This window comes from Astatotilapia calliptera, chromosome 17 (assembly GCF_900246225.1).
Source record: "Astatotilapia calliptera chromosome 17, fAstCal1.2, whole genome shotgun sequence".
NCBI classification, from domain to species: domain Eukaryota; kingdom Metazoa; phylum Chordata; class Actinopteri; order Cichliformes; family Cichlidae; genus Astatotilapia; species Astatotilapia calliptera.
The window spans coordinates 15,584,275-15,607,390 of record NC_039318.1 but is presented as its reverse complement, the minus strand read 5'-3'; the positions used below and the strand labels follow the sequence as shown (position 1 = coordinate 15,607,390).

General features: G+C 44.4%; 4 protein-coding genes across 5 annotated transcripts; 2 read left to right on the top strand and 2 right to left on the bottom strand.

Annotated features, from left to right (window-relative positions):
* Positions 1-76: 76 nt before the first annotated feature.
* gcc1 (GRIP and coiled-coil domain containing 1) lies at positions 77-3,303 on the bottom strand. 2 transcript variants are annotated; one of them, XM_026146797.1, is made up of 4 exons: positions 3,060-3,303; positions 2,479-2,930; positions 1,704-2,357; positions 77-1,561 (listed from the first exon to the last, which is right to left on the bottom strand). In XM_026146797.1, the coding sequence occupies exons 2-4, from the start codon at positions 2,842-2,844 to the stop codon at positions 302-304; spliced, it is 2,280 nt and encodes a 759-aa protein (XP_026002582.1). In that variant the 5' UTR covers positions 2,845-2,930; positions 3,060-3,303; the 3' UTR covers positions 77-301. The 2 variants fall into 2 exon arrangements, with proteins under 2 accessions (XP_026002582.1, XP_026002583.1); XM_026146798.1 differs by having other exon boundaries at positions 2,479-2,884.
* A 695-nt stretch (positions 3,304-3,998) lies between these two features.
* Positions 3,999-7,379, top strand: LOC113009531 (ADP-ribosylation factor 4). The gene is made up of 6 exons (XM_026147873.1): positions 3,999-4,240; positions 4,759-4,839; positions 5,492-5,601; positions 6,234-6,305; positions 6,397-6,522; positions 7,193-7,379. The coding sequence occupies exons 1-6, from the start codon at positions 4,174-4,176 to the stop codon at positions 7,277-7,279; spliced, it is 543 nt and encodes a 180-aa protein (XP_026003658.1). The 5' UTR covers positions 3,999-4,173; the 3' UTR covers positions 7,280-7,379.
* Positions 7,380-10,545: 3,166 nt separating this feature from the next.
* On the bottom strand, positions 10,546-12,390 carry lamtor4 (late endosomal/lysosomal adaptor, MAPK and MTOR activator 4). The gene is made up of 4 exons (XM_026148015.1): positions 12,267-12,390; positions 11,486-11,569; positions 10,994-11,111; positions 10,546-10,729 (listed from the first exon to the last, which is right to left on the bottom strand). The coding sequence occupies exons 1-4, from the start codon at positions 12,267-12,269 to the stop codon at positions 10,632-10,634; spliced, it is 303 nt and encodes a 100-aa protein (XP_026003800.1). The 5' UTR covers positions 12,270-12,390; the 3' UTR covers positions 10,546-10,631.
* A 202-nt stretch (positions 12,391-12,592) lies between these two features.
* Positions 12,593-14,573, top strand: atp6v1f (ATPase H+ transporting V1 subunit F). Its single transcript, XM_026148013.1, has 2 exons — positions 12,593-12,853; positions 14,143-14,573. The coding sequence occupies exons 1-2, from the start codon at positions 12,696-12,698 to the stop codon at positions 14,342-14,344; spliced, it is 360 nt and encodes a 119-aa protein (XP_026003798.1). The 5' UTR covers positions 12,593-12,695; the 3' UTR covers positions 14,345-14,573.
* Positions 14,574-23,116: the final 8,543 nt, after the last annotated feature.

Genomic DNA, 23,116 nt, shown 5'->3' with positions numbered 1-23,116 from the left:
TGAAGAGGCTGGACCAGGCAAATCGTATTTAGAGTTGTGTCATCATCAAGGCACTTCACTGATGCTCAGACACAGATTGAAGCAGGAAAAATATTTTAATCTGAATCAAAAATATACATCAGCTGATTGACCAGCGAAGGTCACATGTTAACGTGTTTGTAGTGTTTGAAGTCACAAGACGCTCAGAGAGCAGCAAACCGTCAGAGAAACACCAGGAAGATGAAAAACACAATGCCCTCAAGCGCAGCACAAAGCCATGCCTTCAATGGCTCAGATGTCCAGGTGTTCTTCCTCAGGTGCTCTACCTGCGTCCCACCCACCAGGTGCTGCCCTGCAGCCTCGTGACATCCTGCTTCTCCTGTGGGCTGAAATGCAGGATGGTGAGGATGGCAGTGAGCGTCTGCTGGCGCCCGTTGGCGTCCTGCAGCGTCAGAAACCGGTACACAATGTTCTTCAGGTACTCCATGTTGGCGCCCTCGCGGCTTTGGTCCCGGATCAGTTTTTCGAGGCGGTCCCGCAGGGCTGCCACCTCCTCATCATGGCGCTCGGCGTTTGTAATGAGTTGTGCCTGCAGCTGGCGCGTGTCCTCCTCCAGCTGGTTCTTCTGCCGCCGCAGTGCACCCACCTCCACCTCCTTACGTGCGAGCTGCTCAGCATACAGCAGCAGTGTTGACTCATTGGGTGTGGCCTGCCGCAGTGCCTGGCTGATCGCGTCGGTCTCTGTGTCAGGGCCATTCTCTTTAGGGTCAGCGGGTGTGTTATGAGCACGATTGGACCAGCTGAGTGTGGCGGCAGCGGCCCGCAGCCTCTCCAGCTCGCGGTCCTTCTCATCCAGCAACGCCATAGTGCGCTCACGCTGCTTGTGAAGCTCCGCCTCCAGTTGCAACAGTTCGTCACGGTGGAGTGCCTCCAGACGCTCCGCCTCCTGCCGGTGTGCCTGCTGCAGCGACACCGCCTGCTGCTGGCGCTCATCAAGCTGCTGGCGGTGGCAGACCTCGGCCTCGTCACTCTGCATGCGGAGGTTTATGTACTTCTCACGCAGCTCAGCAAGCTGGTCGCGCACTTCCTCCAGCTCCCGTGCCTGGCAGCCATCTTTGGCATTCTTGTTCTTCAGAACCACTTGCGCTCGCACCTTGTAGCGCTCAAACTCATCCCTGAGCTGCCGCAGCTCCTGCTGATAGGCGAGAGCCGCCGCCGCCGCATCTGCACCCGGCTCCACCTCCAGGTCCTGGATGTTCTGGTCGGGGTTCCTCTGAGCCGCAAGGAGCAGCAACTTCTTCACCTTCTGCAGCTTCTCCCGCAGCGCCCCCACATCCAGTTGCTCGTCTGGCCCAAGGTCAGAGGTCACCCTGCTCGAGGCGGCGATGGCGAGTGTTTTGTTCTCCGTGTCAAGCTGCAGCACACGATCGCGGAGTCTCTGCGCTGCCTGCTGGTCACGCTGCCTCGCCTTCTCACACGAGCCCAGCAGCTCCGACAGCTCCGATACACGCTGCTCCAGGACCGCCACCCGAGCCTCTGCCGACTGAGCACGCTCACGAGCGCGCTCTTCTGCATCGCACACCTGCAACACGAACACAGACATGACCTCACTTCCTGTTCTAGTTTACATGGTCTGTTAGAGCTTAAACTGTTTAATGTGGTTAAACCAGGTTCACTGGGACCTGTTTGATTGGGACTTTGTTTGGACCTGGTTCTGGGCTCACCTTGCGGGTCTCGAGCTGGACCTGCTCCTGGACCTGGTTCTTCAGCTTGTTCAATTCTTGCTGCAGCTCGTCCACTCTGGGGTCGGGTATTCGTTGCTCCTCCTCGACAGCCTGCAGCCTCCGCCTCAGCTCGTCTCTCTCTTCCTTGACTTGGTGCAGGAGAGCCTCGGACTCCGTCCCCCGGTCCACGGCCTGTGATGTTACAAGCAGGGCGGTGCTGGCATCCTGGAGGTGGAGCTCAGCGTCCTGCCGGAGGTCTCGCTCGGCCTGCAGGAGCCTCTGTAGCTCGCGGAGCTGCTGAGCGTGGTCCCCCTGCTCCTGCTCGCGCTCGTGCTGCTGCGTAATGATGCGAGCGCGACTTTCAGCAAGCTGCTGCTGCAGGTTGTGCAGTTCCGCCTCGTGCTGTGTTGTCACGGAGACCAGATGTTCCTGCAGCTCTTCAACTTCCTGTTTCAGCTGCCGCTTGTCAGCCTGGAAGCTTGCTTCCATTCGCGACTTCTCCTGTGTCACCGTGGCCAGTGAGCTTGTGAGCGTGCTCAGTTGGCTCTTCAACTGGGCGACTCTGCGGTCTGCCTCCATGCTGGGAGGGGGTGTAGCCTGCTGCTGCTCTGTCCCCACGCTGCCACTCTCAGAGCTGCCATCGGGTTCAGATCCCTGCAGAACAAACATGGAGTCAGAATAAGACATGACATCATCAGAGCGTTATGGCGATGGTGATGTCATCAAGTTCTAACTGTGTTCTGGTGATTTAAGTTCAGTTGTCAAAGGAACATACCACCAGCCTTCCTCCCAGTTCTGCCTGGTCCTCCTCGCTCTGGTCGCCTCTCGTAGTCTCACTGGCCATGTCCAGAGACGCCGCCGTGTCCACGCTGTCCTCGCTGTGCAGCGAGCAGCCATCCTCGGTAAGCTCCTGTGTTGCGATGGTCGAACCCTTCTGGGTCAGGTCCAGGTCCTGGGTCACGCTTAGAACCTTAAGGCTGGCCTCCAGTGCCTCTTTCTCCTTCAGGAGGCTCTTGTAGGCCCGGACCACATCCCTAAAGCGGGTCTGGTACTGGATCAGCTGCTTCTTCTGGGACTCCACCGTGTCCAGCAGCTCCTTCCTGCTCGGACCGCCACCAAAGCTCATCCCGAACTTCTCCATGACCTCGTCCAGGTCTGACCAGGTCTGTCCAGGTGAGCCTCTGATCACAGACACCAGAACATGAACAGAACCTTAGCATTGACTTCCTGTTAGAGGGGAAACGGAGAACAGCTGTTCAGAGCACTCATCGATCAATTATCGATGGATGGTTTCTGCGAAGCTGAAACTTTGTGCTGGAACACAAAAGAAGAAGGAGGAGGAAAACAGTTTCTCACCTCTTTCTGTTTCTCAGTGTTTGTTTCTCCCTCTGATTGATTTTTCCGCCGCTTTGATCGTCTCTCCTCACACTGCGCCGACAAACCGGTTCGATCCGGATCACAAACTCACAACCTGTCCGTCACAGTTGGTCAATAATCGACCTAATCGATGAGTAAAATCCGACTCAAAGCTTCATCTGTCAACAGCCGCCATGTTGGATCGAACCGGAAGGGACTGAGACGGAGGAGGCGGGAGTTTACTACTTTGTTCACGGACGTCAGGAAAATGCAAAATAGGATGATTTTTATTTTTTTTTAGCTGATTTAAATTAAAAACTCACTGATTTAAATTAAATAAACAGCCAAACACAACCAATAAAGCAGATATATATATTTACCATTAATATGTTTAACATTTCTGAAAGCAATACAGTATTTTGAATTGATTGTTTATTGGGAGAAAACATTTTTTTTCTTATTTTGTACAAATTTTAGAAGATAAGATAACCTTTATTAGTCCCACACGTGGGAAATTTGTTGAACTATGATTAACAAAAAAACAAAATAATAGATTAAAAATAATCTTATTAGAACTTAATTTTAACTTTGTTGGTTGATCATTGATTGAAAATATTTTCATGATTCTGTGTATTAAATTCTGCTCCTCCGTTCTTCAATAGAAAACGCTTTATTATTCTACACACATATATGTTTTTAGCACTGTCACACAATCAGTACGTGTGTATTTCACTTTGTTATGTTCTGTTGTATAATGACGTGACCATAGTGACATATATACATATAAATTAAACGTATTAATATAAATGGCTGTCCCGGAGCCGAAAGTGTTCCTCGCAGCTCATGAACTTCACTTCATGCGCAGAGCTCGAATGTACGGTGTTTGAGCGAACAGTGAACGCCGCGGTGTTTGCTATGCTGTTAATAAAGTTTTTTTTTTAAGCGCAGCAGTGACGTCATTTGTTCCGCGTTGGCCTGGACGTGGCACCGAGAGGAGCTGCGCCCTCAGTTCGCTCTGCTCCGCGCCTTCTCGGCTCCATTCCGCTGCTGCTCCCGGATCTCCGGCTCTACCCGCTGTCAGTGTGTGACCTGCCACCTCCTCCTCTCCGCAGCCATGGGCCTCACAATCTCGTCGCTGTTCTCCAGACTGTTCGGGAAGAAACAGATGAGGATCCTGATGGGTAAGCGGGGGCTAGGCTAACGAGCTAACCGGCCGGGCTCCGGGGCGGCTGCAAGCGGCTCCGCGGGCTCACCAGCACCACACACCGACTCATTTTTACCAGGAACCCGCTCGCCGAGTCCTGCGGACCGCGGGCCCGATCTTCCCGTGCAGGGAGAAGCAAAAGTCCGGCTCGGAGAAGCAAGAGGCTGTTAGCTCGGAGCTAACGGAAGGAAGCAGGCTGAAAACAGTCCGTTAAACCTAGTTAAATTGGGGTCTAGACGGGGGTTAAACTGGGGTTAAAATGTTTTAATCTGGGGTTAAGCTTAAAACTGTACCGGTGTCATTTTATTAAGTCCATAAAAAACATTAAACCCGGTTTGATCTGAGCTTTAAACCAGCAGCTGGACTCTGATCTAAGTTTAAGTAATCTCAGATTAGTCTTTATTCACTGTATGAGGTTTAAGTAATCTCGGGTTAAACTTGAACCACTGTGAAACATTTAATTAATGTGGGATTAATCTTTGATGTGTGTTTCAGTCGGTTTGGACGCTGCTGGAAAAACTACGATCCTCTACAAACTGAAGCTCGGAGAGATCGTCACCACCATCCCCACCATCGGTACGTCATCAGGACTCAGGGACAAGATGAGGTCATGTGATCAATAATCAGCCGGCTGTGTAGTCAGGTGGTTTAAACACATTGATCAGATCTGATCGGTTTCAGTGTGGATTCGCCAGGTGTGCTTGCACTTGCACAATTTCCTTTAAACTTCTCATTTCAAATTAAAAGTCTGCGTCTACAGGTCAAGTGACCTTTTAGAATAAGAGTCACCTGTTAGTTTGAATAAATAAAGTACCAAAACAAGAAACACAAATGATGAAAGTGCAGACAAACACACACGATGGTGAAAACAAACGGTTAAAGCAGGTAAATACAAACTAAACTTATACACACCACCAACGTTTACACAGCTGTAGATATGTAACCATTAAAACTACAATCATGGAGAACTGAAACAAACTTTTATAGACCTCCTCTGTGCAGGTATTTCAGTGCTACTGCTTCACTCTAACATTATATACTGTTACAGTCACTGTTGTACTGTGATATTTACTGTTGGTTCTCAGCGGGCTGATGGGATGTGTAGTTTCCTGTCAGTGATTCCATTTCCTGTGACTTGGAATGTTTGAAGGTCGTTAAAAGTTTTTCTTTATAATTTGACAAAGAGTCACCTGTTCACAACTCTGTGTGTGTGTGGTTGTGTGTTCAGGCTTTAACGTGGAGACAGTCGAATACAAGAACATCTGCTTCACAGTTTGGGATGTTGGCGGTCAGGACAAGATCAGACCTCTGTGGCGACACTACTTCCAGAACACACAGGTACAGACGCGGAACTCTCAGGTGCAGGCAGGTGTGGGGCTTTTCTCTCTCTGAGGAACGAGACGTTCAGGTTGATCTGCTTCAGTTATGTTTATGTGGACATACATGAGAGGTTTTCTTCTGTGACCCCTCACTGATCTGATCTGTCCTGAGATATTCATCTATAGTAAAATCCTCATTTATATCCTCTATCTCATCATATCTTTATATCCATACATTCTTTAGCAGTAAGTCACATAGAATAGAATAGCATAATTTATCAGAACAGTGAGTGCATATTTGAATGAAGTTGCAGTGGATTTGCTGTCCATTGAAATAATTCTATACAAATAAATCTAAAAGTATAAAATACATTGAAGAATGTCAAACATGTGTACGAATAGAAGTGACATTTATGTGTACATGCATGTTAATAAAAGAAATGAGTTATTGAACAGTCTACAAAGTCAAACATGAGACCTGCGCAGGTTATCCTAACACGGCTGCGTTCCCCCTCAGAAACACCTGAGGAGCTTATTTTAGATCCCTGACTCTGCAGCACGACAAACACAGCACAGACTTTCACTGGGCAGGATCCATTAGTCACTGTATTGATGTATTAATTGTATCGATGACTGATGTATTGATCACAGGGTCTGATCTTCGTGGTGGACAGTAATGACAGGGAGCGAGTCGCCGAGTCGGCGGAGGAGCTCTCTAAGATGGTCAGTCCCTTTGTTCACTTTACAGTTACGCATCATTAGACTCATGATTGTCATGGAAACCACTGACTGTATGTCACATGACTCTGTGCAGGTCCAGGAGGACGAGCTGAAGGACGCGGTACTTCTAGTGTTCGCCAACAAACAGGATCTCCCGAACGCCATGGGTGTCAGCGAGCTCACCGATAAGCTGGGTCTGCACAGCCTGCGCAGCAGAACCGTAAGGATCAATAACCCACCCGCACTGATCAGTACTACAGACTCAGTTCTGTTTCTCATGTTTCCCTCCATGGTTTATTGACTGACGATCTAAGTTCTCAGCTTTTTTTCTTGCTCAGTTCTGTAATTGTGAAATCAATAATCAGTCAATCAGTATACAAAACGGGAGACAGTGGGGTGACCTCAAATGAGCCCGCAGCATTGTTCTAGTGGTAGCGCTCTGAGCACATCAGCCAACCCCATATCGCGACAAAGCTTCATGTTGAAGCTGCAGTAATCTGCACTACCAGCAGGGGGAAATTATATATTTAAAGCCATGTGGGTAGTGAGCAAAAATAATTCCATTAATCATCAGAATCGATTAAGTTAGGTGGCTGATATGGATGTACATGTAAAGTGTTGATAATGTCTTTGTAATCGCGAGTATTTTCATGTTTGCTTGAAATAAAATATCTCCCTCTGTTGGTAATCTGTGATGTCAGTGCCAGTGGGCGGAACCCTTGGGTTTTAATTTTACAGTTGCATCCTAATTGGTTGTTAGAAAATCCACTCAGGGGTCTTGATGTCACTGTCACAAACTCATGGAGCTAAATCTGTTTAGACAGGTAAACTCACTTGTGTGTGCTCCCTGTACCTGCCTGCTCACCGATGCTGATCTGTGTGTGTTTCAGTGGCACGTGCAGGCCACCTGTGCGACGCAGGGCACAGGTCTGTACGAGGGACTGGACTGGCTGTCCAATGAGCTGTCAAAGCGTTAGACCACCTGACAGGAAGTAGAAAGCAGACTGATTTCAGCCGCTGATGTCACCGTGTACAGATGAGGAAGAGGAGGAGGAGGAGGAGCGTGTCATCGCTCCATGTTTCTTTTTTTTTTTTTTCTTCTTTTTTTTTTTTTTTTTTTTTTAAATTATACCTGTGTGTCTGTAGGAGGAAGTGATGTCATGGACTCTGAGCTCACCTTGATTTCCCATCATCCTCTTCTTCTGTTCTTCAGGTGTTTGTTAGATCTTCTTTCTTTTAATCCGCATGTTTTAACTCAGATTCATGTGACAGGGGGAGGGGCGGGGCTTACGGCAAGTGACAGTCACCTGGGCATTGGGGGGGGAATTATGACAGGTGATGGTCACCTGGTCGTGTGAAGACTCATTCCATAGAGCCAAGTATGGCAGCCTCGTCATTCCTTATCAAAGTGAAGGAGAAACTGAGACCATGATGCAATAAAGGTTTTTTTTCTTCTCACCTGTGTGTTCTGCTTTCTGTTTGAGAAACTTTATTCAGCGTTAACGGCCCGATGAGATGTTTACATAGGCCTGAAGATCTCTTGCTGACCTTTGATCCACCAATCACATATTGGATTTAACTTTATGGGCTACTGGACTGATTTACTAAGTGCGGAAAATGATTGAGACTGTGTATCTCCGGGATGTTCTGTTTATATTTATTTATCATTTAAATATGAAGATGCAGCTGCTTCACTTAAGTAAAAAAAACAAAAATCAGCTGCGAGTGGGACGGCTCAAAGACCAAGAGGAAGGAGAACCGCAGGCCTGCAAACCAAAGTAATCCAGTGTGAGCACTTTAGCATTAAGTGTGCTGCTAGAGACGTGAGGCAATCTGACCGTTCATGAAGAACGTTTGTCACAGCCTGTTGTCATTTATGTGACCGCCATAAAACAACAGAACACAGCAAAGTAAGCTAGGTGTTTTGTAGTCCATCGGACATCCGGCATCACGTCATTAAGTAGAGTCGACTGTGAGGCGGTCTTCACAGGTTAGGCTGTCCTAATCACCTCAGTGAGGTGAAGGAAAATGGGTCAGGAATAGGAGACAGGAGGAACCTTTGGAATGCCCCCCTGGTCTTGGTGTCTGAAGAGCACCTGGATTAAAATGGAGGCGGAGCTCAGACTTCTACTGTCAAGTCCAAAAAGTTTTGTTTAACCCTTCTGCCCTCCTTGGGCATCTTTGTGCATTTCATTCTTTTCAACTTTTTTTTTTTGATTTGCCAATCGATGTGTCTATGTTATAGCTTGTGGCATGAACTTTTGCAGGAAATGTTGGGTCAAATTTTTTTATAATCAAGCATTTTTAACTCTCACATGTCATCCATACTTTTAATGCATTGTAAACCTTTTTGACATCTTTGTGTCCAAATGTACACGGAGAAAATCTGCCATAAAATCCTCATACAGCAATAATTTTTCTGCTTTTTTTTTCATAAATCACTAAATCAACATAAGCCTTTTTCAAAATGATCAAATGTTAAATTATTTTCAGGACTTTAACCCTTTAAATGCCAGTTTAAACAGCTGAATATTTTTGAAAAAAACTCACAAAACTAAATATTTTCCATATGATAAATAGTATGGGGATGGGACGTGTTAAAGATCAGCAACAAAATCAATTTGATTGCATTAGTATTTTTTGTGTAGTGTGTGCGTGTATCTGAGAGTGTGTGTAAATCTGTAAACATGCACTAATAATTTGGGGGTGAATAAAGGTCATCTTGGAGCAGGGATGGGCAACTCCAGGACTCGAGGGCCGGTGTCCTGCAGGTTTTAGACATCACCCTGGGTCAACACACCTGAATCAAATGATTACTTCATTACCAGCCTCTGTAGAACTTCAAGACATGTTGAGCAGGTAATTTAGCCATTTGAATCAGCTGTGTTGGATCAAGGACACATCTAAAACCTGCAGGACACCGGCCCTCAAGCCCTGGAGTTGCCCACCCCCGTCTTGTAGAGATGTATCTTTGCAGAGGGTCTTCAGGATAAATATGGCCTCCTGCTTTTACTGTATTCAAACAAAAACTCCTGTTAGCATGTTTATGCACCTGATTGCTTTCACAGCCAATAAGCTTGCAGCTTGGCTGAGGAAACCTTTCATTAGTAATGAGAGAAGGAGAAAGACCTGGAGCAATGGTGGCAGAGTGACAGACCTCTGCTCCTGCCCTCACAGAAAACACAGATGCTGTCACTGCTACCATCAGCTTGAGCAGAAAGAGAGATGTGTACTGGTTCTGCACAGGTCTAAAAAGAAGCTCTTCTTCCACCTGCAAGTGGATCCCGTCTATTTGTAGAGGGCACCAGGTCACATGCTGCAGGACCTGCACATCCTCACCCACACATGCATCCATCACACACAAAGCCTGTCTGTTCTGTTTCCATCGATGAATCAGATGTTGATTTCCATATAAATTACTCTTGGGGCCCCCTGGTGGTCACATGGCTTCATGTCATAACTGGCAAAAATGCAAGAATGTCATGCTTTTGCAATCAGAATTATGTGATGGCTCGCTGGTGCCCAACACATTTTGCTTTTTCAAAAATAACTCGATAGAATCTAATAGGCTCCTCCTTCATGTGAATGTTTTTTTTATTTATCCATTTGTGTTTGTGTTATTTCAGGTATTACATTATATATGAGTGAGTATATACGAGTAGATGAGTGTGAGAATGCCTGTGTCTTTGTCACAAATGTATAATGAGGGTGAGAAACTGCAGCGATGCCCCGAGGCAGACAGATGGAACCAGGACAACCGCACCAGCTGCAGCCCCCAAATGTACCAATGACCTGAGACCACACATCCCGGTGACTTCTGCACACCCATCCCAGCAGAAGGGAGGGAGGCCCCACATGGGGTGACAGCCACAGAGGACCAGAGGCAGTGGACAGTCGATCCTGCTAGAGTAGAGGCCAACCACCCTGGTAAGAGTTGAGAGCATGGCCCCAGGCACCCAGGACCACCCGACACCCAGCCAAACTGAGCCACCAAGGGAGCGGGCCAACGACCACGATTAGAACATTCGGCCACGTTTCCCAGAAAGCAGAACAAAATGTTACTGTATGAGGACTTTATGGCAGACTTTGTGTGTCTACATTTTTGTACACGAAGGTGTCGAAAGGATGGAAAATTGGTGGGCACAAAGGTTAAACCATGTTTTCAGGGTCTGCTCACAGCAGGTCCTACAGGTAGGATGCTCAGCATTACCACCTTCACAGTTCCACTCGATCAGACCAAAAGTTTCATGTTCAAAAACTTTTATTTCACACAAACTTTAAACATCAAAAACATCATCGTCATGGCAACTCTGTAACCCAGCTGAGCTTCTACACACTGATTGGCTCTTTCTGGTTGTGCTGACGTTTGACCACAAAGACCTTCTGACCAGAGACCGTCACCGTGTACACAAAGTCGTCCAGGATCACTGCAGACACACACACACACACACACACACAGGTTAGTCCATCTGAAGTCACAGGGTTCCACCTGAGCTTTGTATCCCATCATGCAACATGAACAACATGCTCATCAAATACATGAAAACGTTGCTGATGATGATGCACCAGGTTTGAATCATGTGACAGTGATGACATCATTAACAGTTCTGAGAAAAACAAAGCAAAACACCTGAGTCATGTTTGTTTTTACTGAAGCTGATAAAGTGACCGTGCAGGTGTATTTGTGATACCTGACATGCGTTTGAAAGGTGGATCAGCTGATCCTGATAACCTGAAGCGACTTGCTGTTCGAACCATCTGCATCATGACACCTGCTGTGTGCTCGTCATTCTCCAGCTCGCCTGCAGACTGATCAGTAATCAATAATCAATCACCTTGATCCTCTTCTGATCAATAGACTTAACTCAACTCTTTAATCTATTTTAATAATCTGAGGATCCATATTTCCCCCTGTTTACAGCACTTTAATAATCCAGAATAATCTGAGAAAAGAGCAGAGTTCAGCTCGCAGTATCAAATGTGAATTCAGTTTAACCTGTAGAAATGTTAAATGAGCTTAAATCTAAATGGAGTCTGGTCTCTGTGTGACCAAACTAGCCTGAGCACCAGACTACTTGCAGAAATCACCTTATTTAACAATGAGCGTGGTTAAATAAAGACCAAACTGCACTCATAAAGAAGTTCTTTGTGAACTGAACATCTGAAAGCTCAGAGAGACTCACGGCCAGGACACCATCCTCACTGATGACCAGGTACCCAAGCTGGTCCGGGATCCGCTCCAGACCCGCAGTGAGCGCCGCTGTGGCCTGAAAGAATGACGACATCATCAGGATAACATTATGAAGCTAAAAGGAAGTGATGTTTGATGACTCATTGGTTCACTGATAAACAAAGATCAGCAGAACAAGAAGTGTGTTTCCTCAGGTCGAAGCTTCAGAGACTCACTAAACAGCCTTAGATCATTCGTCCAGTAATAATTCTGCATCTTCATCAGATACGACCTGTGGTCCTCAGGTGCCAATGGGGTTACCCATTTAAAGATGGTTTCTTGTTTACCATGGTTACATTCGTCCTGCATACATGACACACACTCCCCGTTTCACAGGAACACAGTTGAGACCCCAGGGCGCAGGTAAACCCGCTTCGAACGTCACTCCCCCTCCTCTCTGTTTGTACCACTCCCTTCCTGCAGAGGGCGCTGTTGCTGTCCCGCAGGTATTTGCATTGAGCCCGATTATCAGTGATTATAACTCTGAAGAGAGCTCCAAGCTTCACCCTTGGAACGCTCTGGTTTTCATTTTTTGAAGGGAAGCATTTCCGCGTGTTTATCCTCCTTGTTCATAGAGAGGCTAAGAGGACGCTAACAGCGTTAGTGAACGGCACACAGCGGACAGTCCGAGATCCGTGAACGCCTCACCGAGGCCCTGAACGCTGAATTAAAAAACAAACAAACAAACAAACAAAAAACCCAAAACGAGAATCAAAGTAAAACTTTAAACTCACCATGTTCGTCTTCTTCTGCTTCTACAGCCCACAGCTGCGCATTTCCGTCTTTATCGCAGAGCCTCACGTGACTGATGAGGCCTTCATGTGCTGTCGGACAAAAGAGACAGACACAGACACTCACGCACAGTGCGGGACTGACGGTCGGTGCTTGTCCCGATTATCAAATAAATAAGAATAAACGTTTGTGACATTTTAGGAATGTTTGGATTAATGTCGAGGACGTTGCTGTCTAAATATGACCTCATTGTTGCCCGATAAAGATGAAAATAAAATAAAACACATAAATAAACGAGTGATGTTCATATTTTTTTTAATTTCTATAGGGGGCGCCATATTGAAGCGGAAGTGCAGGTCAGCTGATCCCTCACATGACGTGTCCCGTGAAGCTGAGTGTTTCTCTCCGGGAATCTCACCTGCATCTCCGTGATGGCCGGCCGCGGGAAACTGATCGCCGTGATCGGAGACGAGGACACGTGCACGGGCTTCTTGCTCGGCGGGATCGGAGAACTGAACAAGAACCGGAAACCGAACTTCCTGGTGGTGGAGAAGGACACAAGCATCACCGAGATCGAGGAGACTTTCAAGTAAGATGGACTCCACACACACACACACACACACACACACACACACACACACACCCACCAAAATGTGTTAAAAAATCAGCCGATTTAACGCTCCTTTCACGTGTTTCTGTCAGTGTCACCTGACCGAAGGTCTCGGTGGTCCTCGTGGGTCAAAAGTCAGATCGGTTTTATTATAATTCGGACGGCACCAGCCTGGAACCGTATTAACCCCTCGGTGACTTCAAAAACACTGGTTGTAGGACAGGAGGCCGGCTGCTTTTTTTTTGATGAAAATAAGAATGGATTCTGGTGTATTTGGGCCCAGTCTGTAACTACATCCAGCATCCTGAGTTTTCAGCCCTTAGATGATCTCGGATAGAGTGTAATGGATTGATCAGCCGATCAATATATTAATCCAGCTCTCAGCTAATCTCCATGAAATGAACTTAACCTGTTAAATGCCGTAAAATTAGAAAAGACTTCAGTCTGTTTCTGTGGATTCCTGAACCTGATTTCAGAAATCATTGTATTTTAATAGTTATTCAGTCTTTCTGACTTCATTAAAACTGCACATAAATAATCGCGATCTTTGTAAATGTAGCATGTTAGCTCTCACACCGGACTCTATTGAAGAACCAGAGCTTTTTATTAAATCTGTATGAAATCAGCATTTTCAATGAAGGATTTAATATCAGCAAAAATTTAAATACTTTATATTAATTATGATATTTTATAATATATAATCTTTTATGATTGCTTCACACATTTTTTCCTTTTGTTTAATTGTTGACTTGCATTTATCAGTTAGTTTCAGAGAAGTTGGTCTGGTGCTTTGGGGTTGTATTCCTGAAATTTTCCTTGATGGCCTCATGTGCTGTGTGACACACACCAGACTCCATTCAAAAATCAGCTGATTTCAATGATCACTGTTGAGTTTGGAAATGTTTTTGATATCTTAAAACAGACCAGCTCTTACAGAGATGTTTCAGATTAGGAATTCCTGTGTTCTCTACAAACTCATCTGCTCATCTGCGAATATCCTTTACATCTAAACCTCTGTAACCCACCGTTAGAGACGGATGATGTTAAATTGACAATAATTTGAATTGTCTGACTTCCTGTGTTAAGCTCAGCAGTAACAAACAGACCAGAGAGAAATGTTAGTCCTCCGAGACTCTCAGAAACACCACGCCTTCATTTACTTCCTGTTACACCTCCACTGGTTCTTCTCGGGTTCTGAGGATGTTAAATTGTGACTGGACTTTGGCGTGGCAGCCTGACGGGGCTATTCTTTTTCTTCTCCTCTGCAGGAGCTTCCTGGCACGTAACGACATTGGTATCATCCTGATAAATCAGTTCATCGCTGAGATGATCCGGCACGCCATTGATGCCCACATGCAGTCGATCCCGGCCGTGCTGGAGATCCCGTCCAAAGAGCACCCGTACGATGCGTCCAAGGACTCCATCCTGCGCCGTGCCAAGGGCATGTTCTCTGCCGAAGACTTCCGATAGACAGCGAGTTGCGCTGATGCGGTTCACAGATTTGTCCTGATGTGTTTGTGCTGTGATGTTTACTTTTATTTCCAGGAAGGGATGTATGCCCATGTGATCGTTTTTAGACCAAACCTGATTGAGTCATGTGACCTGCCCCTCCTCCTAGGTGTTTGTTCCAGATGTGTTAACTTATAAACGTGAACAGATGTGCGAATAAATGAATAAATAAACTTGTTGTTTAAAGTTATTTTTTGTTTAATTTGATGGATGCACACACGTCTACTCCTTGTTTCCAGCCTCAGGTGTGATGAGCTTTAAGGTTTAAACACCAGCAGAAATGGGCAGTGTCAGTCAGCAGCAGACAAACTCCTCACAGCGCCATCCGGAATTCTGTGTATTTTTGTCCTCCTGGTGTCTGTGTGGAGGTCCTTCAGTAACTTTCAAGACACCCTGGCCTAAACACCAGGATCCATGAACCCACAACTCAGAACATCTGTGAGCTGCAGCAGGGGTCACGACCTGAGAAATTCCCAAATAACTTACACAAAGGCCAGAGGTCATTCAAGAACTTGAGGATAAAGTTTGCTTGGTCTGAGCTTAATGAAGCTAACAGGAAGTCTTTGATGGGATTTTCATAATAAAGCTCCCTGTTATCCACCTGAGCCTCACAATGGAGGAGGAGAAATGAGCTAATCAGCAGACAGGTGTGAGTAAGCCAGATGTTTGATGCTGTTTATGATAGTTCATTTTCTGCCAACCTCTTCCACCAGCTAATCCGGAGGCAAGTGAGGCATTTCCCAACCAGTTGTGATTATTCATCTTAATTTCTCTAGTTGAGTAAATATCCCAACGTTACAGCAGAGCTGATTCAATAAGTTCTCACAAAGCACCATGTCTGCTCTTCTGTTCCTCCTAGGTGTTTTCATGACAAACGGCGAGCTAGCGGCACCATTTCAGATCAGATGTGTTCATCTAACCTTACTGTACAAGGAAGTTACATCTGACTGGATCACTTCCAAACTGGTTGCGAGATTCTTCACAACCTAAAACGTCTGATTGGATCTCGTATTGTTGATACATTTTGTCACAGTTTTTGTCCTTGTGCATTACTTTTTATTTAGTTATCTCATTTCTGTCAGAAAAAAATGTTGTAAATGAAAATAGGTGAAAAGTATTGTTCAGTAGATTTAACACACTTTCCAGCCTGTCCTGGGTCTGCCTTGGGACCTCATCCAAATGCAGGAGGTGCCATGGTCAGATATCGAAGGACCTCAGCTACCTCCTTTCAATGTGGAGAAGTAGCGGCAGTACTCTAAGCCCCTCTCAAATGACTGAAATCCTCACCCTTTCTCTAGGAACAGCACGGCCACCCTTCAGAGGAAGCTCATTGCTGCTGCCTGTACCTGCAACCTTATTCTTTTGGCTACTCCCCAGAACTAATGACCACAGGTGAGGGTAAGGACAATGGGATATCGTCATCACTTTGAAACTGTAATTTTGTTGCTTTTGATGCGCTAGAGCTAAAATCCTGAAAACTATATTTTTATCAGAGTGAAGCTGCTCTGTGGTCATCACATCAGACTTTAACAATCAATAAATCATAAACCTGAAGTCCTGCTGATCGATCACACACGTGTCTGTGAACTCTCCGTGTGCTTCAGTGTCTTTGTATCGTCAGCCTCAGAGCGAGTCCACATTAACCTGAAAGTCTGCACGCTTATGGGATGGGGCAGAGGCGGAGCCAGGCATTTGAAACACCCGGGGCTTAGCCCAAAAGGGTAGTATGCATGTGGGATTTTTTTATTTATTTTTTGGGGGGGTAGAAATGACTGAAAGATTAATAGGCTCTGTTTTGAGTTTTGTTAAAAAAAGAATGACTTCATATAGGAAAAAAATATATATCACATATGCAGGACACCTTAAGCTAGGTTTTTAATTAAGCAGCAAGGCAGAACAAGGTCAGGGCTGTATCAAGACACGTGGACTAAACCCCAATTCAACCAGACCCAGAACTGATCCAGAATTAAAACAGGACTACGACAGTTCAAAATCAGGACTACTTGGGATTTAACCAAGACAGAACAAGAATCAAAGCTAGATGATAGTAGCACTAAAAATCATCATAGACCTGCACTACACTTATTTTTTAATTCTACCAAAGTCCACTATTTAGATTGAGAAAAGTTTATATAATTATTTATCTTTGTTGTGCAAACAAGCCTGCATAACTTAATAAATGTAAAATTTGAAAAATAACAAACCTAAAAAGAAACACTAGGTACGAGATACATGAGTACCTATGATACGGTGATACTTTTGGTAAACAACCATTTGACTAACATGTTTGTCTCACCTGCTCTTGTTCATCTCTGTTCTGTCCTCATTCTCCTCTCTCTCCCTCTCTGTTCCTCTCTCTCCCTCTTTGTGCTGACAATCATCAAATATACAGTTGAAACCACATATTTACATACTCTTCAGATAAAAACACTTTTTTAATTGTAACATCAAATCAGACTAAATGTTTATTTTTTAGATTGATAAATATAAAAACACATTTGTTAACTTTAAGAGTAAAGAGAGAAACTATCTGTATTTCTTAATTGTAAATGGCACCAAATTGTATGCAAAATTGAGCCACATTTATGGAGCTCCACAATTCTTTTCCAGGTGTTTTGGTTGACATCTCTTGATTTTCCCATGTCAAAGAAACAGGCTCTGTGTTTTGCCTTATATGCGTCCACAGCTGTGCCACCAATTTACTCACATGGACTCTACTAACCTATCAGAAGCTTCTTCAGCTCACAATGGAATCGTCTGGAGTTTTTTTTATTAATTAACAATAAACTTAGTGTACATGTGCTCCTAAATTTGATGAAAGTGATAATAAATAGACAGATCTCTCTCTCTTTATTCTGACATTTAACTAATTCAAAATATATTTCAATATTTATTTAACCAAAACAAGTTTACTCTAAATTGATGTTGTACAGTAAAAAAATGTTCTTGTGTTTTCCATAAAGTGTATGTAAATATCTGGTTTCAACTGTGAATATACTGCTGTGTATTGAAATTCCTCTTGTTTTGCATAGAAATATACTGAACAACATACAAAGCATAATATATAAAATACCACCAGAGTTTTTTCTTTGAAAGAAGCCCCTTATGTCCATTCTTGTATATCAGTGCATTACTGAAACCGATTTATTTAGCCGTGGAGGGAAACAACTGAAAATATGAAATAAACACACACGTAAGCTAAGACTCTCTAAAGAAACAGCATTGTTGTTGTTCGGCTTTTCATTTCGCCATTTGTTGATTCACTCGAAGAGCAAGTAACTAATATGGGTCAAGTGATCAGTTTGACATCAATCTTTCGTGATACACCGTCATATTTACATTATTTGTACAGTACGGATGATTTGCTTTGGTACCTGGTCGAACTTCAGTTCTCCTCTGTCTGCTCAGTGTTGCCAACTCCTCAGTAAGGAAAATCGCTATTGGTTGTCCTAAAAGTCGCTAGAAGTCGCTAAATGACGTCATCGCCTAATTTGCATAATTGGTCATGCTAATCTAATTGTAACCTATGTTGTTGGAGAGAGAAATAACATCGTGGAAGAGACATAAAGTGAGTAAAAAACGTCCCAAATGCATTTAGAGTTTATTTAGAACTACAAATTAAATTTCTTTTAGCAATTATTGTTTTTTTTAATGTCACAATTCCAACCCTGCTCCTTTACCCGGGCTTGGACCGGCAAAAGTGACCCGAAATAGGCGCTCTGGTGGAGTTACTTTGTGTGTGTGTGTGTTTATAAGTAGTTTTAAACCTTGTGATCCACAAAACAGCATAAGAGTAAAAGAAGAACTAACTGCGTTACAGGACCCACTGCTTGTTGAGAAAGAAATTTAATTTGTAGTTCTAAATAAACTCTAAATGCATTTAGGACGTTTTTTACTCACTATGTCTCTTCCACGATGTTATTTCTCTCTCCAACAACATAGGTTACAATTAGATTAGCATGACCAATTCTGCAAATTAGGCGATGACGTCATTTAGCGACTTCTAGCGACTTTTAGGACAACCAATAGCGATTTTCCTTACTGAGGAGTTGGCAACACTGGGTCATCTACTGATTGGAAGATTAGTGGTTCGATCCCTGGCTCCTCCAGTCTGGATGCCAAGTATCCTTGGGCAAGATACTAACCTCAAGCTGCTCTCTGATGCATCCATCAGTGTATGATAGCTAGGAAGCACTAAAAGCTTAGAAAAAAAGGTTCTTGGGTGAATGTGGTATGTTGTATAGAGGGCTTTGAGTACTCTGGGAGAGTAGAAAAGCACTATATAAGCATCAGTCCATTTACTTATTGATAACATTGCACTCACGTTCGACATAAACTGCTTCCTGTCACAGGGTGACGGGGTGACCAAACAAACATCTCCTTGGGGGCTGGAACATGACCTTCCCTTGCAGATGTTTTCCCAAAGTTCAGCACTGTGATCTGAATATAAAACAGGAAACACAAACACAGCGAGGTCTGTGTGCCATGGAGTATTTTAACCCTTTACTACCTCAGGCTCTGTGGCTTTTAAACCCCAAAACACAATACGCCAAAAATTGGTCCACCTCAAGGATCAGGTCCCCCGACACAAACAGAGTAATATAGTGTACGCTGTTAAGTGCCAGCTTGATTGCCATGATTTATTCATTGGTGAAGCCAAACAACCTCTGGTGAGGCGGATGGCACAACAACAAAAAAAAGAGCTAACTTGTCAGGCCAAGACTCCGCAGTCTTTTTACACCTACAGGCCAGTGGACACTCTTTCAATGATGAGGACGTAACATCCTGGACAGGGAGGAACGCTGGTTTGACTGGAGAGTCAAGGAGGCCATTTACATGAAAAGGGAAAGACCATCTCTGAATCGAGGAGGGGGCCTAAGGGTACATCTTTCACCATCTTATGATGTTGTGATTGCAGCCATTCCCCAACTCTCTGTGAATGGTACTCATGGCTATTTATCAATGGTCTTTGATCAATGATCATGACTGTTTGCATATTAATGATCAAGAAACTGACCTCACAGCCCATTATTCATTCAGTGGGCTGGTTTCAGTCATTGTGCAAATGTACTTTTTATAATGTTGGGGAAACGTGCAGTCAGCTGAGACTGAAGAAATCACTTGGATGAGTGACGAAATGTTTCTCCCACTGAAAACGTTCAGATGAACAGAACAAACCTTTTGGGATTTACTTACCAGGATGACTGAGCATCCATTAAGACCCTTTACTAGTTGAAACATTTTAGCAGGTTGACTTGCACAGTATGACAGGAAGTCAGCATGTGACTTAGTGGGACAGAGGTGTTCATCAAATAGCTGATGAACCTGTTCTCACAGCAGGAATTACTGCAGGTGACTTGTGAGGAGGCGGAGCCTTATCACACACACAGGAATATCTCTTACCTCACAGTGACTTCACAGGAAGCTAGCGGTTAACATAAAAACACCTGAGTTCGCACCTGCAGGTGACTCAAATGTTTAATGATGTTTCCCACAGACACTGAGAACTGATGACATCGCAGTGAGATCACTGCGTGTGAACCAATGATCTCTTCCCCGTGAAGAACAAACAGCGCCGAGGTCGAGCTGCTGATAAAACCCACTGTAAATAGTGAAACGACTCATCACTCCCGTCGGCCTTCAGCTGGCCTTCAGCCGACCTTCAGGCGACACTGACATGTTTCTGTGTAAACAAAGAGCAGGTTTAAAAGGCAGCATGATGCCTTCAATGTCACTCTCTCTGATGAGGATGACGACTCTCTCTGCTCCACTCCAGAGGATGATGGTGATGATAATGATGATGGTGGTCTTTGTTTTGGTGACACCTCTTCCTTCTCCATGTGTACGTCTCAGGTAAGGTACAGGTGTCAGCTGGACTTCCTGTTTGTGTGTGCTGATTACAGAGATGTTTTCTGTTCTTTCCACAGACGTGAAAATGTGAACATGTCAAATCCTCATCTGGCCGATCACAACAACACCAGGTGAGTCTGACAGAAACTCTGGGTATTCCTGCACCAGCTTGTTAGAACTTTGAAGTAACATCAGGTATGAACATGTCATCTTGCTAAACTACATCCAGATAAACTCCCAGTCTTCTTCTTCTCTTTACTCATTTCACATGTTTGTTGTAAAGAAATCAGATTACTTGGTGGAGTAAATGTGTACCAATCGACCTGCTGATTGATTGTTAAATGATCAATGATGAATCAACATGTTTACTAATAATTTCCAATCATTCAGCTCACTGATCATCAGTTCATTAAATCTTTTTGACTGATCTTCAGGTGTGAAACTCTGACAGATACAAAAGTAACTGTCTTGATGCATGCTCAATCATCCTAGTAAGGAAAAGTTGATTCTGTTTATTTGGACGTAGCCTTTTTAGTGGGAGAAACACTTCATCACTCACCCAAGTGTCCTTTTCAGTCTCAGCTGACTGCAGATTTCTAACCTTATAAACAGTACATTTGCCTTAATGACTGAAACCAGCACCACAGACGAACAATGAGCTGTGACGCCAGTTTCTTGATTATTGGTTAATGGCCATGAGTGCCATTCACAAAGAGGTGGGGAATGGCTGCAATTACAACATTGTAAGATTGTGAAAGATGTACGTTTAGGCCCCCTCCTCGATACAGAGATGGTCTTTCCCTTTTCACGTAAATGGCTTGTGCGCACTCAAGAGTGTACACTATGTTACACTGTTTGTGTTGGGGGACCGGATCCTTGCGGAACCATTTTTTTGCGCAGCGGGTTTTGGGTTTGAAAGCCACACAGACATGGTGGTTGGAGAAAATGTGTCTCAGCTGTTCCGCTACTCCTGACACAAAAGAGATTACTAGGGTTTTTGCTTAGGCAGCAGTTTTGCGTCTTCTCTCCTGGATCGCCTGGAGTTTTCTTTAGATGCTGGCCACTGTGTCTGTGGGATGGTGTTTGCTCTATGTTGTAGTGTCCTGATGACACCCAGTGGATGATGAGAGCCAAACTTTAAGTGACGAAATGTTTCTCCCACTGAAAACACTACATCCCAATGAATCACTGAAAGGAGCCTGGAAGCACGAAATGGTGGTGAGTCCAGGTATTTAAGCTCCATCGGGGGTTGTCCCTTAAGAGGGTCATTAACCAACTATTACTATTATATTGAGACCTTGCCTCATCACAAAGGTGTGGGTCTTTATCAGGGCTTAAATACCTGGGACTTTCCACTATTTGGTCTTAGAACTGAAGAAGCTTTTCGGATGAGAGGTGAAGCTTAAAGAAGTCCAGTTCTTTTCTTTCCAAGCTTCTTAGGTTACCATGACCTGGAAGACTGAGAACCAACACGAACATACATTGAGATGAACAGAATCAACTTTTTGGGAAAAGTAACTATAGTTTGAGTGAACCTACTGAGTTACTTTCTGAGTAACCATTTAAACTTGTGATGATCAATATGTTAACTAGTCATTAGTTTCATGTGTTATGTGTGTTATTAGTGTTCATGTGATAAAAATATCAATTCGCACCGGAGCATCAAGGGTCTCAGAGAATAATCCACAAATACACTGGAATTAAGTGGGAATAAAGCGGACGTCCTGTTGAACGACTGAGTTGTCACACGATGTTTCTAAATGTTTACTTATATTTAATTGTGTTACAATGATCGCTGTGAGCGGTCAGTGGAACATCCACTTGTTTATCACCTCCTCAGTAAGAGAGGATTTGTGTTGAAGATGATGTAGCCCATAGGTGTCAAACTCTGGCCCGCGGGCCAAATTTGGCCCGGAGCCTAATTACATTTGGCCCGCGAAGCCATACCAAATTACTATTAGAGCTGGCCTACTGGTATTAAACAGCTAATATATATATTGTTTAGTATTAAGCTTTGCTTGTTCCATATTCAGTTTTTCAGCAAAACTTGTTTGAGTCCATAAGAAAAGATTCATTCTCATATCTGGAGGAAGATTTTTTTTTCAATAAATATTAACGTTAGCCCGCGACTTTGTTCCAGTTTTGAATTTTGGCCCACTGTGTATTTGAGTTTGACACCCCTGATGTACCCAGTCTATTTCCTGTTTCAGACTCGAGGCTAAAAAAAAGTCACACCTGTGAAGCTGTTTCAACTCTGTGTGAAAACTTTAATGAGGATCAGATTGTTTAAAGTTTTATTTTTCACAGCAGTGCAGAGGGGTTCACTGAGATTGCTGTGCGGAACAACACAGTAAAAAACATGGGAACCCACATGGGGAACAGCACGGAGCATGCCATGGGGAACAGCACCCCCACGCTTTTGTGAGTAACCTCAGGTTGCACCTAAATCAAGTATTAGGTGTGAATCCAGTTCAGAGGGCCTCTGCTTGTATTCAAGACTGATTCTTCCTCTGGATCACCTGTAAGACTCTGACACACTCACTCACCTGCAGCCCACTCAGGTCTGAACAGGTGCTCTCTGTCTGTGTTTCAGGAAGCCAGAATCAGTGTATGTATCTGTCACCACATGGTCTGATTGGCCGAGAAAACACCATCAGAAGTAGGGAGAGAGCCTGCTGATGTTTTTTGTTTTCAAAAATTACCTGAGAGTCAGACACAAAGTCACAACAGGGAGGCAGACAGACAAACAGAAAAACAAACAAACAAACAGACACATTGACAGACCAAAAGACAAACAGACAGACAGACAGACAGACAAATGGACAAAAAGAAGACAAACAGACAACCAAACACCTAAACAGAAAATTAAGCAGCCAACTGAAA

What these genes read in the sequence shown, in the direction of transcription:
- gcc1 (XM_026146797.1), bottom strand. Translation starts at nt 2,844, where the DNA reads ATGGAGAAGTTCGGGATGAGCTTTGGTGGCGGTCCGAGCAGGAAGGAG. An exon ending in AACTGGGAGGAAGGCTGGTG is followed by an intron (nt 2,358 to 2,478) that starts GTATGTTCCTTT and finishes TTTGTTCTGCAG; the next exon opens with GGATCTGAACCCGATGGCAG. An exon ending in TCCAGCTCGAGACCCGCAAG is followed by an intron (nt 1,562 to 1,703) that starts GTGAGCCCAGAA and finishes TTCGTGTTGCAG; the next exon opens with GTGTGCGATGCAGAAGAGCG.
- LOC113009531 (XM_026147873.1), top strand. Translation starts at nt 4,174, where the DNA reads ATGGGCCTCACAATCTCGTCGCTGTTCTCCAGACTGTTCGGGAAGAAA. An exon ending in ACAGATGAGGATCCTGATGG is followed by an intron (nt 4,241 to 4,758) that starts GTAAGCGGGGGC and finishes TGTGTGTTTCAG; the next exon opens with TCGGTTTGGACGCTGCTGGA. An exon ending in CGGAGGAGCTCTCTAAGATG is followed by an intron (nt 6,306 to 6,396) that starts GTCAGTCCCTTT and finishes GACTCTGTGCAG; the next exon opens with GTCCAGGAGGACGAGCTGAA.
- lamtor4 (XM_026148015.1), bottom strand. An exon ending in GTGAGGATGGTGTCCTGGCC is followed by an intron (nt 11,112 to 11,485) that starts GTGAGTCTCTCT and finishes ATTACTGATCAG; the next exon opens with TCTGCAGGCGAGCTGGAGAA. An exon ending in ACCTTTCAAACGCATGTCAG is followed by an intron (nt 10,730 to 10,993) that starts GTATCACAAATA and finishes GTGTGTCTGCAG; the next exon opens with TGATCCTGGACGACTTTGTG.
- atp6v1f (XM_026148013.1), top strand. Translation starts at nt 12,696, where the DNA reads ATGGCCGGCCGCGGGAAACTGATCGCCGTGATCGGAGACGAGGACACG. An exon ending in GAGATCGAGGAGACTTTCAA is followed by an intron (nt 12,854 to 14,142) that starts GTAAGATGGACT and finishes TCTCCTCTGCAG; the next exon opens with GAGCTTCCTGGCACGTAACG.